Source organism: Ochotona curzoniae, unplaced genomic scaffold (genome assembly GCF_017591425.1).
Source record: "Ochotona curzoniae isolate NIBS_2020 unplaced genomic scaffold, NIBS_Ocur_1.0 contig_3520, whole genome shotgun sequence".
Lineage (NCBI taxonomy): Eukaryota > Metazoa > Chordata > Mammalia > Lagomorpha > Ochotonidae > Ochotona > Ochotona curzoniae.
Genome location: NW_024465894.1, coordinates 14,201,621 through 14,217,601, shown reverse-complemented (window position 1 = coordinate 14,217,601; position 15,981 = coordinate 14,201,621). Strand labels below are relative to the sequence as shown.

The 15,981-nt window shown below is 40.3% G+C and overlaps 1 protein-coding gene across 2 annotated transcripts in view; it reads left to right on the top strand.

Annotated features, from left to right (window-relative positions):
- ITCH (itchy E3 ubiquitin protein ligase) overlaps positions 1-9,653 on the top strand; it is an 87,637-nt gene extending 77,984 nt beyond the window's left edge. For both annotated transcript variants that reach the window (XM_040981615.1, XM_040981613.1), the window contains exons 22-25: positions 425-529; positions 4,538-4,634; positions 6,101-6,173; positions 9,328-9,653. In XM_040981615.1, the coding sequence (XP_040837549.1) occupies positions 425-529; positions 4,538-4,634; positions 6,101-6,173; positions 9,328-9,427 (375 nt within the window). In that variant the 3' untranslated portion in view covers positions 9,428-9,653. The remainder of the gene's footprint in view (positions 1-424; positions 530-4,537; positions 4,635-6,100; positions 6,174-9,327) is intronic.
- Positions 9,654-15,981: the final 6,328 nt, after the last annotated feature.

Genomic DNA, 15,981 nt, shown 5'->3' with positions numbered 1-15,981 from the left:
TAATGACATCATACATGGTAACTCTTTTTCATAGTTCATTAATATAGATAGAACTTTTTTCCATTTTATTTTAAAGGCACAGAGATTTTCCATCTCCTGGTTCACTTTCTAAATTCCCACAATAGCTGAGGCCTGGCAGACCAAAGCCAAGAGCACAGGGACCACTAACTGGAGCCTGTCAGGATGCATAGAAGCAAGAAGCTGAATGAGAACCAGAGGACTCAGACTTACAGTGGACACTGCAGTATGGGATGCAAGTGTCTGAAATGATGTCTTAAAATGACAAAAGCCTGACCTCTAGATAAAATTCTAGCTAACAGTTTGTTAGCTCGGCATGGTGATTAATATATTTCTTTAAAATTTGTGTCTAGTATTTTATTGTACAAGTACCTAAAGAGGCTGTTTTATCTTTTTTATCCCTAAGGTTCTTTTATGTGGAATGCAAGAGATTGATTTGAATGATTGGCAAAGACACACCATTTATCGTCATTATACTCGAACCAGCAAGCAAATCATGTGGTTTTGGCAGGTTTGTCTCTAAGTTTCTTCTGTTGTTATACACAGTTTTTAAAGATTGCTTACCATATATGAAAATAAGACACCAAACAAAATAGATCAATGTGTGTACACCTCTCCTGGGTATTATAATAGTTACAGATTATAACAGCATTCTTTTAATAATTTTTCCAAATAAGCGCATACCTTGTACATTTCCCAGAGTGTAAGATAGTTGCATATAATAAGACTTACCTGCATTTGATTTAAATATTTTCAGACTTCTGTAGAACTATTCAAAATATTATTTTCATCCATATTTCATTAAGAATTACATAATGTTCAAATGCAAAATATAAGAGATCTGTGTTAGTGTCATAGTGGTATCTCAAAGTAATTTTGTTAGCACATGAAAGTTCTTATACTCGTTAGAAAAGTGCAAATGAAAACCAGATTGAGATGCTACTTTATTCACATTAGTATTATTTTTAAATATTAAAAGTAACAGTTATTGGTGAGGATGTGGAAAAATTAGAAACCTCATGAATTGTTGGTTAACATATAAAACAGTGCAGATCTGTGGAAAAAAGTTTAAACATAGAATTAACATTATCCAACAGTTTGACTTCTTGAAATATACTGAGAAGAATTGAAGGCAGAAATTCATGCGTTTGTTCGCCAGTGTTCATAGTAATATTCAGTATCGTAAAATGGCAAAAATGCCCATCCCTGGGTTACTGGATATGTTTATCTACTGTGTGAGGGGTGTTGTCATGTATGTTTGTGGTGAAATATTCATTCTTTAAAATGAATGAGTTTTTTATAATGCCATATGAATAAAGTAATTTAAAAACTAATAAGCCAATTTAAAAACTAAATTTTAAAGTGAGAAAAAACCAGAAATGCAGATCACTTAGAATTCCATTTATTTGCGATTCTTAGAATGGGCAGATTATCACAGATAGAAAGTGTATCAGTAACCAAGAACTTCGGGGAATGGGAGTTGGAAAACAGGTTTAATGTCTACGTACTTAATTTTTGTTTAGGGTGATGAAAAAGTTTTGGGAATGTGGTGATGATCACACAAAATTTTGACTAAATGCCATTGAGCTGTCCAGATAAAATGGTTTATTTTATACTTTATTAAAATTAAAAATGTAAATTAAAAAAATTTTGTAGATAATAAGATTCATATGAGAAATTCAAAGATGAACTAGATTTCTACAACAAATAAAGATAACATTTTAAAATAATATAGCTCAATAGGAGAAAAAATATTTCTTACAAAATATACTTGACTTCACATGTGAATATGATAATCTGTTCACACAGTTAATATACATCCCCTTAAAAGAAAGCAGATGGAAGATCTTTTTCCTTCTCTCTATAAATCTGACTTTCCAATAAAAATAGATTTAAAAAACATTAAGAATGAAGAGGAAGCAAGAAATAATGAAAATTGCAGCAAAATAAATGGATTAAAATTAAAAAACTACAAACTGTAACATTTTTTAAGAAGATTAGAGGGTCTGGCACAGTAGCCTAGAGGCTAAAGTCCTCACCTTGAACATGCCAGCATCCCATTTGGACTCCAGTTATAATCCTGGCAGTCCTACTTCCCATCCAGCTCCCTGATTGTGGCCTGGGGAAGTAGCAGGGGACAGCTCCTGGCTTTGGATCAGCGCAGCACCGGCCATTGCAGTCACTTTGGGAGTGAATCAATGGATGGAACATCTTCCTCTCTGTCTCTCCTCCTCTCTGTATATCTGACTTTGCAATAGAAATAAAATCTTTAAAAAAAAAAAAAAAAAAAAAAGAACAGACTTTTAGGCAGACTAGCAAAGGAAAGCAAGATGGGAAAACCGAGTAAAATCAGATATGAAAAGGAAAACATCCTAAGAAACTAGTAAGGTGATCTCTAACTGATGCACCGATCCTTTGATCATTATGTGATGTCCTTTCTCTCTTAATATTTTTCATATCAGAGTCTATGTTATCTAAGAATGGCTACTCCAGCTCATTTTTCTTTCCCATTAACCTGAAATATCTTTCTGACCTTTCGCTTTCAGTTTCTACATATCTATGTTGGTGAGATGTGTCTCCTGTTGACAACAGATAGATAGGGTTTTTAATCCAGTCAGCTAACCTTTATGGATGAATTGAAGCCATTTATATTCTTTCCATCTGTCATACCCAGATGTGAAGATAACAGTGCAGTATGCATCTCTCCGTTTCCAAGTAAAACATGGACTCCCAATGAAAGTGTTCAGTAATCTTGACAATAGAATACTAGACGCTTCCATTGTCATACCTACAATGTCAGGATACACTTAAATAGCAGAATGATGGACTTATAAATGCTTGTGAAGGACTATACTAATGTAATAATAATATAGAACAAATGGGGGGGGGAATCTCAGAACCTGTATAACTATCAGAAAAAAAAAAACCACTCAGCTGAACCAAAGTGAGCATTTAGCCTAGCAGTTAAGTCATTCGCATCCCACAGTGATGTCTGACTCCACTTACTGATCCTAGCTTCCTGCTACTGTGGACCCTAGGAGGCAGTGGTGGTGGCGGGTAATTGGGTTCTGCCACCCTTGTGGATTGAGCTCCCAGCCCCTGGCCTCAGACCCGGCTCAGTCTCTCTCTCTCTCTCTCTCTCTCTCTCTCTCTCTCTCTCTCTGTCTCTCTCTTAAGACCTGGCTCAATCCTTACTTTTGCAAGCATCTTGGGAAGTGAACCAGTGATGGGAATTGACTGTTTCTGTCTCTTGAACAAATAAGTAATTTTTGAAAACGTATTTGACTGCATCAGAGTAGGGATGCTATAGGTTACAGACATTCTCCTGAAAAAAAGCCTAGTGTTTTGAGTAAGAATTGTGAGAAAAACCCATGCACTCTGGTCATGTATAGCTATACTAAAACAAAGAACATTGTGAAATTGTTGGACTATATCTAGATCAGAATTCTATGCACGTTATTCATTTGTTCATAAAACAAAAAAATCTGCATTGATGCAAGCTATGTGTCATGGATCCAAATGTCCTTTTAGACTGGCAGATCTTGTGGGATGGGGATTTGAGGGTGCTACCACAGAAGAGCTTATATTTTTATAATTCATTTGGAAATATTACAGTGAGAGAAAAGGGGAGAGACAGAAAAGAACGGTCTGATATCTACTGGTTCACTCTAGTAGTGAAGGCCACAGTTTTTAGAAATGGACTGCTCTAAAGCCAGGAGCTTCTTCCGTATCTCCCACGTGAGTAAAGTTGGGCGATCTTCTAGTGCCTTGTCAGGCAGATCAGAGGGAGAGCAGCCATGACTTGAACTGACACCTGAGTGCTATGCCAGCACCACGGACTGCAGCTTTACATGCAACACCATAGTGCTGACCCCAAGAGGAGCTTTTTTTTTTAAGATTTACTTATTTTTATTGAAAGTCAGATTTAATCAGATTTACAGAGAGAAGGAGAGACAGAAAGATCTTTCATGCACTGGTTCACTCCCCAGGTGGCTGCAATGGCCAGATGTGAGCCAATTTGAAGCCAGGAGCTAGGAGCTTCTTCCAAGTCTCCCACACGGGTACATGTCACAGGCTCTGAACTATCCTTTACTGCTTTCCTGGCTACAAACAGGAAGCTGGAAGGGAAATGGAGCAGCTCAGATATGAATCTATAGGGTGCCTATAGGTTCATAGGTGCCTATAGGGGATGCTGGCCTGTGCACCGTGAGGACTTTAGCCACCAGGCTACTGTGCTGGGCCCAAGAAGGGCTTATTTGAAACACTGTGAATAATGTCTAGGGCCCTAGACATTGTTATCTTAGCTCCCTTTAAGGATGAGGTCCTAAGGTCTATGTAAAGAAAAGTAAATTTGGTTTAACAAACATGGAATTGCCAGTTTCATCCTTAGTCAGGTCAGTCATTATCTAGTACAACTGAAATCAGAGTTCTTTTAAGACTTAAAATGGTGTGTTGTATTTCTTATTAATGTCCTTAACATAGCACAACCTACATATCTCTTTCATTGTGCTTTTAACAGTTTGTTAAAGAAATAGATAATGAGAAGAGAATGAGACTTCTGCAATTTGTTACTGGAACCTGCCGATTGCCAGTAGGAGGATTTGCTGATCTCATGGGTATGTAGTAAAAAAGTCCTTTTTCCTATCCTGAAAAATTGTTACCACTGCTTTTAGATAAATGTATTGGCAACTTAAAAGAAGTAGTAAATTCAAGAATAACCATTTTCTTAATTAGTCAGTTACCTTGTGTTTATGTAAACTTTTTTTTTAAGATTTATTTATTTTTATTGAAAGGGCAGATTTATAGAGAGAAGGATAGATAGATCTTCAATTGCTAGTTCACTCCCCAGTTGCTGGAGCAGTCAGAGCTGGGCTCATCAAAAGCCAAGAGCCAGGAACCTCTTCTGGGTTTCCCAGTAGGTGCAGGGTCCCAAGGACTTTAGCTGCTTTCACAGGCCATAAGCTGGGAGCTAGATTGGCAGTGGAGCATCTGGGACACAAACTGGTGTCCATGTGGGATGCGGGCGCTTACAGGTAGAAGATTAACTGTACCACCACACCAGCCCCATAAATGTATTGTTGTTATTATTATTAAAGCTTTATTTATTTGAAGGGCAGATTTATAGAGAAAAGGGGAGATTGATCTTTGACCATGGTTCACTCCCCAAATGGTGACAACTGGAGTTGTGTCATTCCAAAGCCAGGAGCTTCATCTGTGTCTTCCACGCAAGTGCAGGGGCCACAGGACCTGGGCCATGCTCTGCTGGGAGCTGGATGGAACGTGGAGCAGCTGGGACTGGCACTCAGGTGATGCTGGTCCCTACAGATGTGGAGGATTAGCCTTTTGAGCCACAGCATGTCCATACACTCAGCATGTAACTTCTAAGTAACTTTTTGGCCTCTACTCTTAGCAAGTCTTTGATCCTTGGGGCACAGTGTGGTAAGCTGCTACTTTCAGTACTTATATCCCATGAGTACAAAGTGTCCGGGCTGCTCTCTTTCCAGTCTAGCTCCTTCTAATATGCCTGGAATGACAGCAGAAGATGAGCCCATGCACTCATTTCGGAGACCCAGAAGAAGTTCTTGGCTCCTGACTTCAGATCTGTGCAGCACTGGCTGTTGCAGCCACTTGGGGAGTGAATCACTGAATGGAAAATCTTCCTCTCAGTCTTTCCTCCTCTCTGTATGTCTGACCTTGAAATAAAAAATAAATGTATCTTCAACAAAACAAAAAAACAACTTGATAGCGAAATACAGTAATAGTAGTAGTACCAGTTTGTATTTGTGTTAGGTTTAGTTGAATGAAACATGAGGGAATTTTTTTGTGCATAGCAGTCCCAAACATTGTATAATACATGACCCCAGTTCCATTCATTACGACAGGTAATAGATATTTCCTCGGGAGCAGTAAGTGGGCTTTTAGGAAAATCACTACATCTACAGTGCTGAGTGTGGACTTTTGGGTTGGGTCAGTCGATTTGTTGATTCCTGCACATTCCCTGCTTATGCTGATGCTACTGGGTTAGGGACCACATTTTAAGAACCACTGCACTAATGATCTGTGTATGATTTTGTTGTTTTAGGGAGCAATGGACCACAGAAATTCTGCATTGAAAAAGTTGGGAAAGAGAACTGGTTACCCAGAAGTCATACATGGTAAGGTTTATTGAGGCATAATTTGTATATCATAAAGTGTATCCATTTTAATCCCATGATATGGAGTAGATTCACAGAGAATTATAATCATTACTACAGTATAATTTTTTGGTTTTGTTTCGAGATGTATTTATTTATTTAAAAAGTTGAGCTATATAAATGGAGAAGTGATGACAAGAAACATCTTCTGGGCCTGGTGTCATGGCCTAGCGGCTAAAGTCCTCGACTGCTTTCCCAGGCCACAAGCAGGGAGCTGGATGGGAAGCGGGGCTGCCCCATATGGGATCCCGGGGTGTTCAAGGGAAGGACCTAAACTACTATGCTGTCACGCCAGGCCCTCATATATAATTTACATGCCTTTGAACTGAAGCTATTAAAGTACACAATTCAGTGATTTTTAGACTATGTATAACGTTAAGCGACCATCACCACGATTCATTTCCAGAAAATGTTTTTATCCTCAAAATGAAATATACCTATTTAACAGTCACTCTCCATTTGCGCTCCTATAACCACTTTATTTTTCTCTGGTTATTCTACTATGGTTTTTCTGCCTGATTTTTCATACAATTGGAATCATACAATATGTGGCCTTTCATGTAGGCCTTGTTTCATATAGCATAATTTTTGAAATTTTTCCACATTGTAGCACATACCAGTATTTCTTTCCCATTTTATGGTTGTGATAAAAGATGTATGACATGGGGGCTAGTGTGATGGCTAAACAGGCTAATCCTCTACCTGCAAGCTTCAGTACCCCATATGGGCTTCAATTTGTGTCCCAGCTGCTCCATTTCCCATTTAGTTGCCTGCTTAGAGCCTTGGAAAGCAGCAGAAGACAGCCACAGTCCTTGAGATCCTGCATCCAAGTGGGAGATGCAGAAGAAGCTCCTTGCTCTGGCTTCAGATCAGGTTAGCTCCAGTCATTTTGGCCATTTGGGAAGCGAACCAACAGATAGAAGATCTTTTTCTCCTCTCTGTAAGTCTGTCTTTCAAATAAAAAGAAATGATTCTTTTAAAAAATATATACATAGATATGCATATAACATAATATGAACTATATATATATAATTTTTAAAGTGTATTTATTTCAAAGAAAGCTTCAGAGAGAAAGTGAGAGATCTTTTATTTGACGGTTCTTTCCTCACATGGCCCCTATAACCAGGTTAGGCCCAAACAGAGCTCAGAGCCAAGAGCTTCATCTGGGTTTCCCACATGAGTGGCAGGAACCCAAACACGTCAGCTGTCTTCATCTGCTTTTACCAGGCCTTTACCAGGCAGCTGGATCAGACACATGCTGGTACCCATAAGGGATATTGGCATTGCAAGCAACAGCTTTACCACTGTGACTCACCACTGACAATTAGTACCACATTGCTTCTATCATTGTAGTTTTGCAGAAAGTTTGAAATTGGGAGGTATTCATTCTCAGCTTGCCCATCTCTGCAAAGAATTCAGCTAGGGGAACCGGCGCGGTATCCTAGCTGCTCAAGTCCTTGGTTTGCATGTGCCAGGATCCCATATGGGTACCAGTTCGTGTCCCAATCACCCCACTTCCCAACCAACTCACTGCTTGTGGCCTGGCAAGACAGTAGAGGATGGTCCAAAGCCTTGGGACTCTGCACCCGCATGGGAGACCTGGAGGAAGTTCCAGGCTTCTGGCTTCAGATCAGCTCACCTCTGGCTTTTACAACTAGTTGGGGAGTGAATCAACAGATGGAAGATCTTCTTCTCTGTTTCTCCTCCTCTCTCTGTATATCTGACTTTGCAATAAAAATAAATAAATATTAAAAAAAAGAACTTGGCTAGGATTTTCTATGCAATTGTAGATCAGTTTAAAGAATTTTGCCATCAACACAACATGACGTCTCCTATCTGTGAATGACAATGTCTTCCCGTGTATTAACATATAATTTATTTTGGTGATTGACACTTTAATTATAAAAATCTTACATTTTGTGGTTAAATTTATTAAATATCTTATTCTTTTTGATTTTTTGTTTTAATCTGAAAGGCAGAGAGACAGAGCTCTCCCATCTAATGGTTCACTTCCTCAATTCCCAGAAGAGGCTGAAGGTGTCTGCCAGGAACTCCATTTGAGTCTCTCCAGGGGTGGAGCCATTTCTGCTGCCTAGCTGCGTTGGCAGCAGCTAGACTCAGGAGAGAGCTAAGACTCAAACCCAGGCACTCTCACATAGGATGCAGGCATTCTTTTTTTTTTTTTTTTTTTTTCTTCCCAAAGATTTATCAGGCTAGTAATGTGTGTAGGGATTAAAGCTGCTGCCTGCAGCAGGAGCATCACATGGAGTCCTGGCTACTCCACTTGCATTCTAGCTCACTGCTCCAACTTGAGAAAATTAGAGATTCCCCCCTCCCATGATTAATTTAAAAGGCAGAGTTACAGATAGGAAGGGATATAGAGAGTTCCTCCATCCTTTTGTTCATTCCCCAAGTGGCCACAATGACTAAGGCTGCACCAGTCTGAAACCAGGAGCCAGGTGCTCCTGAGTCTCCCATGTGGCCTCAGGGTCCCAAGCTGTTACTTTTCCCATGTGTACTGTGCCACTGTGCCATTCCCTGTCTGACTCCAGAGTGCACGTATTGATTACTGAAGAAGGTTTGGGTGGATGGAGAAGCCTGGGAGGGCTGGCATTTTAGTGAATATATCCCTAGCACCTGACACTGTGACTTAGTAGAGAGCTCAAGAGCACTTTGATTAAAACCTGGTGTCAGAGCTAGAATTTGAACCCAGTTTTGCCTGACTTTAAAATCGTTGCCATGTGACAGTACAATGGTTATGTCAGAGGGGACGGGGCTCAAGTGTTGGCTCCTTTGCTTCCTGCTAATACGTAAACTGGGGTAATACCTGTGATGGCTCAACTGCCCCCTATGTGGGAGATGGTGGTGGCTCTTCTGGACTCTGGATGTCAACCTGGACCAACCCTGATTCTTGTGAGCATTTTGGTAGTAAATTAGTAGATGGAAGATCTGTTCCTCTCTGTCTCAACCAGTAGACGGAAGATATCTCTCTCCCCTTTGACTGCCTTTAAAATTAAAAGAAACAAATGAAATTAAAGCCAGTGTTGTTCTATAGCACTGTCCATGTGATTCTTTGTGCAGTTCCTTTTCTCAAGCTTACAATTCTTACTTTCAGTTTTAACCGCCTAGACCTGCCACCCTACAAGAGCTATGAGCAACTGAAGGAAAAGTTGTTGTTTGCCATTGAAGAAACAGAAGGATTTGGACAAGAGTGACTTCTGAAAACTTGAACCACTGAAGTATAAGAGCTTAATTGCAGTGCTTGTCCTTTTCCTTCTCTGCCTGTTGCACATCTTGTTGTAAAATTGGACTGTGACTTTAGAGAGTTATCTGAGTGTAAGTAAATTGTTTCCCAGCGATCTGGATTTCTATTCAACATTTCCAGAAATTTTATCTGCAAATGACTAGTGACACTTAACATGAGACTTAACAGCAATGAATTCTGCCCTGTCTTAATTACACTAGGTTGTTTCCTTAACAATTTTATATTTGTGTCCAAAGTCTCACTTGGGGGTAGGGTTTTGTATTTTAGAGATTCTGCAGATATGCAGGGAAGTTCCTTAGTTACAGCAATATACAAGATCTTCCTGTTAAGCCTCTTGCTAAGGGGTATATGTTAACACAGGTTAGCTCAGCTTCTGGGATGTGAACAGACAGAGAGCTTGTACTCTTCCTCTGTTTCAGCCTGGCCTGACTGTTGTTTTCCTTTCTTCAGCATGAATCTGTGCATCAGTTTGATGTTATTCATGGAAGTGGTGCAACAGTCTTGCATCTCTCTACAAAGTAGCTTTGTCTAATTTCAGGGAAAAGCTGGTCCTAGCCCACAAATGACTTCATACCTCTCTTAGTTTCCAAGTTTGATTGTTTTAATTGCCTTGAAACTACTAAACTTTACAAACAGTGTTAACACCATGGTTCCTTCACTGTTGGTAAAAGTTAACCTAGAGTTGGAATTAGCTGAATTCATCTGAGTTCATCATTGATGATTTTCATGTTATTGTTATTTAATCATAATCCGACAATTTCAATTATGTTTAATTATTGTTAAGGAATTCAAGTTGTAACCAGAGTGTTTTTGTAATGCAACCCAGAGGTCAGTGAAACAGCCTGTGAAATTATACTTTCATTTCAGAGGGAGAGCTGTGATACTGGCTCAAAAGAAAAGATGGTAACTTCTAGTAATCATAGAAATACATTCTCTGCATGAATTAATTAGAAGTCTTAAATTTATCTATGGCCATACCGCCCTGAACACACGCAATCTTGTCTGATCTCGGAGGCTAAGGGTAGGACCTGGTTAGTACTTGGATGGGAGAAGTCTAAATTTGTCATTTTTTTGACACATGGTGGAGTGACCATTTCTGTTCTTCACATTATAGTATATTGGGTTGATATTCCTTATCTGCAATATTCTTTTACCCTCAAAATTTTTAGCAGGTTTTCCTTTTTGCCCATGACTACTTAACTTAGACTGTTCCATTAGTAACTGATTAACGGTACTTAGGACTTTTCCATAGGTAATTTTTTTAACTTGGCATAGCTTAGGCAGATGAGTTGGCTACTGTCATAAAGTTGACTTCATGGGCAGTGGGATGAAGCCTGCGTCGGCAGTCCCTGTCCCAGCTGGTCCCTGAGGACAGCCTTGTCACTGGTGTAACAGAGACTGTGACCTGTTCAGTGTCTGAGCAGGAACAAGCAGCAGTAAGCCCAAAATAACAGAGTAGGAGATCCTTTTTCATGTAGAAAGAAAAATTGTTTCTAATGATTCTTCCTGTTTACACCCTAGAAAAACAGAAATATTTTTAACTTGTGTATCTGTCTCTAAGACACTGCCATCATAAAGCAGAGACTTGCATGCGTGAACCAGTACCCTCATTCAGAAATTTTCAGTGATAATGGGGATATTAGGTTCTCCGTGATACTCTTATTTTATTCCACATATCTGAGAAAAAGTAGTATGTAGTCCAACCCAGAGATCAGTGAAGCAGCCTGTAAAATTATACTTTTATTTCAGAGGGAGAGCATTTTAGAGTTTCTAAAAGTCCTAGTTGTTTCCTGAAATAAGGACTGTGCCTTTTTTTTTTTTTGGTAGGGGAAAATGCTGTTGCTTCGTGTTACAAAGCAAATGTCTGCCAACTGCCCACTCCTTACATAAGTCTGAACTTTGGTAATATATGGCTATGGCTATTGAGACTTCCTGTTGAGGTGGATTCTCATACTACAAGTAGTTATTCCAATATTTACTACAGATTTATGAGATTAAATTAAGAGATAATGTAAGAAAGTAGTCTTTTTTCCTTTTTTTTCTTTTTCTTTCTTTCTTTTTTTTTTTTTTTTTTTGGGTTCTACATAATGCTTCATGATTCACTTAGGAACCTAGAAATATTGTGTGAAAATGTATAAATATTTCCCAAAAGGCTTTCTGCCCTATATTTTTAAAATACAGAATAGCTATATTTGAAGTAGTCCCAGCCCTAGTTCTATAGGGCTTGGCTATTTAATATTTTTATGGAAGAAATGTTTAGTTCTGGAAAAGGTAAATGCTTGTATATATTTTTGCAGCCTGGGATCTCCCCTACTCCATTTTTTCCTTTAATTTAAATGGCCACATGTATATGTCTTCCCTGCTGTGTTAAGAAAATGGGGGCTGGATATCCCAAAAATCAAAGGTTATATAAAAATACTGCAAATAGACAGCAAACATAAATGATTTTGGTCCAAACTGAACATTTGGAAATAGATTTATTGTAAGTGTTTAATTAGAGCTTTTCTTAAATCTGAACTAAATTGCTTTTTAAAAGTCTTTTTTCTTTGTAAGCATTGTAAATGCTAATAAATCCTGGTTGGTTTTTTTTTTTTTTTTTTTTTTTTTACTGCATGTTACATTGCAATAAAAACAAGGTAAATGAGCAATTGCCTTATTCTTCTGCTCTTTTCAGGGGTTGGGGAAAATAGTGTATCACAGCCTGGGTCAGGAGGGAAGGGGCTCACTGTGTGATCAAATGGAGTGATTTAAACTGATCCCTTTGACTTTCTGCTCTGTCTTTTATTATTCCATCTCAGTGCAGAAGGAGCCAATTTCATAATACTTACAATAACTCTATTTAAAATTTAGGTATTGATTTTCATCAAGAGATTGGCATGCCAAAGTCGGTTCATCCGAAATCTAATGAAATGTAACTCAGCTACCCACAAAGGTCTCATCCTAAATAAACCATGTCAGTCAAGCCCACTCTGCCGCTTTTTAGTTGATCTGGTTGATAATCTGAAGGCTTGTCAAGGGAGACTCATGAAATGAAACCTTTCCTCAGTGTTTATTCCTCTCCTGTCTGGGCTGTTACTCCATCCTTCTAAGCTCCTCTAGAGTTAACTACTTCTATTTAGTTGTATTGGTATCTCCAGCCCCCCATCCTCTTTTTTTTTTTTTCTCTCTCTCTTAAAAGGTTACAATATTGCTTGTTTGTGTATGCTTTCATTAACTAAAAACAGGAAATAGTCGCACTGAATTGTGTATTACTGTATTGGAGTACCTTTGTTTTCTTGGGCTATTTTTGTGTACTCAGGTAACTCTACAAATATGACAGAAAGCCAGGACTTTTTTAAAGTTCCTTCAGGGAGTTGGTTCATTTGCCTTTCCTGAAAAGATGTAAGTCTTTGTTTACATTTAAACTATATGGACCCTCATTTACACACTTCATTGTTAGTCTTCAGTAAGAAAGTTTCCCCTCCTGAACAGAGAAGCCTGCTGTGTGATTAACTCCTGCTACTTGCGCTGCTTGCTCTTCCAAATGGCAAGTTACAGCCATGGAGTTTAAAAACATTAGAAAGGTTGATTTGGGTGAGATTGATTTTGGTATCTATTAAGGATGCAGATTTGAAAGGGAGAGAGAGAACGATCTTCCACCTGTTGGTCCACCCTCTAATTGACTAAAATAGCCAGGACATGGAACTCAGTTTGGGTCTACATGTGTGTGGCAGGGACCCAAATACTTGGGTGCTTATCTGCTGCCTCCCAGGATGCACATCAGCAGGAAGCTGGAATTGGGAAAGGAACCAGGACTTGAACCCAACCTGGCACTGTTTACAAGTTGTAGCTGTCCTAAGTGGTATCTTAAATTCCTTGCCAAATGCCCACCAATCACGAATCCTGAAAAGAAAACTGTCAGCTAGCTACCAAGACTAGATGGTCTGCTCACCAGCCTTATAGGCGTTTTTCTTATGCGAACATCCAGATGTTTATGTTCTCATTTAAAATGGAGAAAGGCTATGGCAATTGGATTTCAGACAGACAGAGCTGCCATCCACTGGTTCATTTCCCAACTGGCTGCAGTGGCTGAGACTGAGCCAGGCTGAAGTTAGTAGCAGGGAACTCCGTGTCTGACACCGGGGTGGCAGAGACCCAAGTATTAAGGCATTCCTGTGCTACCTACAGGGTATGCATCAGCAAGAAGCTGCACTTGGGAGCAGAGCTGGAACTTAAAACTAGGCATTCTACTCCCCCCAGGATGCTGCTGTCCTAAGGAGCATCTTAACAGCCACCTTCCTCCAACCCCAAGTCCCCATCTAAGTTTTTTAGAAGAATGTCTCGGGGGCAGCTTCGTGGCAGAGAGGATTTGGGCCACTGTCTTTGGTACCAGATCCCATGTTGGGGCCCTGCTTTGAGTCTTGGCTGCTCTGCTTCTGATTCAGCTACCCATTCATGTGCGTGGGAAAAGCAGTAGAAGGTTACCCACTTGTACTGTGCCCTGCCACCCACGTTGTTAGACCCAGATGAAGTTCTGGGCTCCTTCCCGGCTTTGGCCTGGCCTCCAGCCTGGCCATTGTGGCCATTCATGAATCAGCATAATGGAATCTCTCTTCCCTGTCTCTCTGTCACCATCCCTCCCTCCCTGTCTGATTCTCCTCTTTGTAACTCTTTGAATTAAATAAATTAATTTTTTCAAAAAAGTGTCTCACATTGTATAACTACAGAGCAAGAGCTGCTAACACACCCAATCCGTATCAGCTGTGTGTGAAGGGTTCTTTGTGATCAAGCCATTTGGGGAGATATGAACCAGGGCAGTCTTCCTGGTTGGAACGGAGGAAGATCTTCAGCAGGACCCCCAGGACAGTATTGGTGCCTTATGACCATGTTCTTACTAAGGTAAGAATGACCACTGGAAGGAGGAGTTCCTTCTGGCAACCTATCAGGAAGGACCTTAAGTATATACAGTACACACTCTTAAGTTTGGTGAAAACAGCAATCCTATTATTTTTCTTCCTTTCTGATGAACACCTTTTCTGTTGGTCTTCCCAGCATAGCAACCAGTAGCACACCTTACTCATTTAGCCCTAACATTGGTCTCTATGTATGTACATTACATGCACCGTTATTCAGTCTTCCTGGCCACTCTGAGAGGAATAACTCTATTTTACAGACAAAGTAGAGGCTCAAAGTAACATGCCTGCACCTTTAAAATGCAAAGTGTACAGGCTGGAGTCTAGGAATGGCTTAACTCCACAGCCCACATGCTGTACCATCCTGGTATACTGTTGCTCACACAATCCTGAGTCTTCGTGACAGATCCAGGTACCTCTTCTAACCGTCCTCCAAATGCTGTCACATCTCAAGACTGTTTCCTTCTTATAACTTGCCTCCATCATCACAGGCCAGACTCTAACTTGCAAGCCTGCTCTTAAGGTCATTCTTGGTCCTACTTAACCTTTATTTTGGCTCCTGGAACTAATCTTCCACCATCCTCTTTGTTATTCCCGGAATTGTGATCTTTTCACAGTCTGGGCATTCAGAGGTAAATGAGGTATTGGGGTCCAGTTCTGCAGCACCTCTTCCCTTGCCAGCTGTGATCCAGCAAGTACTCATCAGTCCTTTGTATCCAATGCTGTATAAGTTTATTTTGAAATAATTTTTACAGAACTGCAGCTTCACTCGGCTTTCTCCAATGTCAACATCCTACGTAGTGGTGCTACAATGATCAGAACTGATAGATTAGCATGGGTGAAGTGACACTGAACTACACTTCCTATCCAGATGACACCTGTTCTCTGCAGTAGTGTTCTTCTGTATACAGTTTCCTCCAGTCTACGAGAGCTCCTCATGCACTCCTTATCTTGAATGACTTTCAGATTGAAAGGCAGAGAAATATCTCCCATCTGTTGGTTCACTCCCCAGTGCCAGCCAGGCCAGAGCTGGAGCCAGTAGCTCCACAAGGTTCCCCTACCTGTGTGGCAAGGCCCCAACTCCTCAAGCCATTCCCTGCCGCCTCCCGGGGTGCACCCCAACAGGAAGCCAGAATTGGCTTTGGCGCTGGAGCTGACACCTGGCAGCTGGGGCTGACGTCAGTATAGGAAGCAGGCGTCCAACTGACAACTGCTGTGCTGATCGTGTCTTGTAAAATATTTTTCAAAATGGGTAGCTAGTTCCTCATGGTTAAAGAGGTTGAATTTCATGGAAATTAATGGAGGCTTTGTGCCCTTAGCCCATCCCATCATTGGTAATGAAGCTGATGTCCTGACTAAGGTTATGTCTGCTGGGTTTCTTGGCTGGAAAGTCACTGTGAACTTGTTAACATGCAGACAACCCCTGCAAAGAGCTCCAAGGCCGCCTCCATTAAGCTCTCATAGAATGAAAGCCTTTAAGTCAGATTAGCAGCCTTGAATGTAGCAAGGTTTTACAAAGTGGGAAAGCCTAAACTTAAGATGTGGGCCCAGCACAGTAACCTAGCAGTTAACCTCACCTTGCACGGACCAGGATCCCATTTGGGCACCAGTT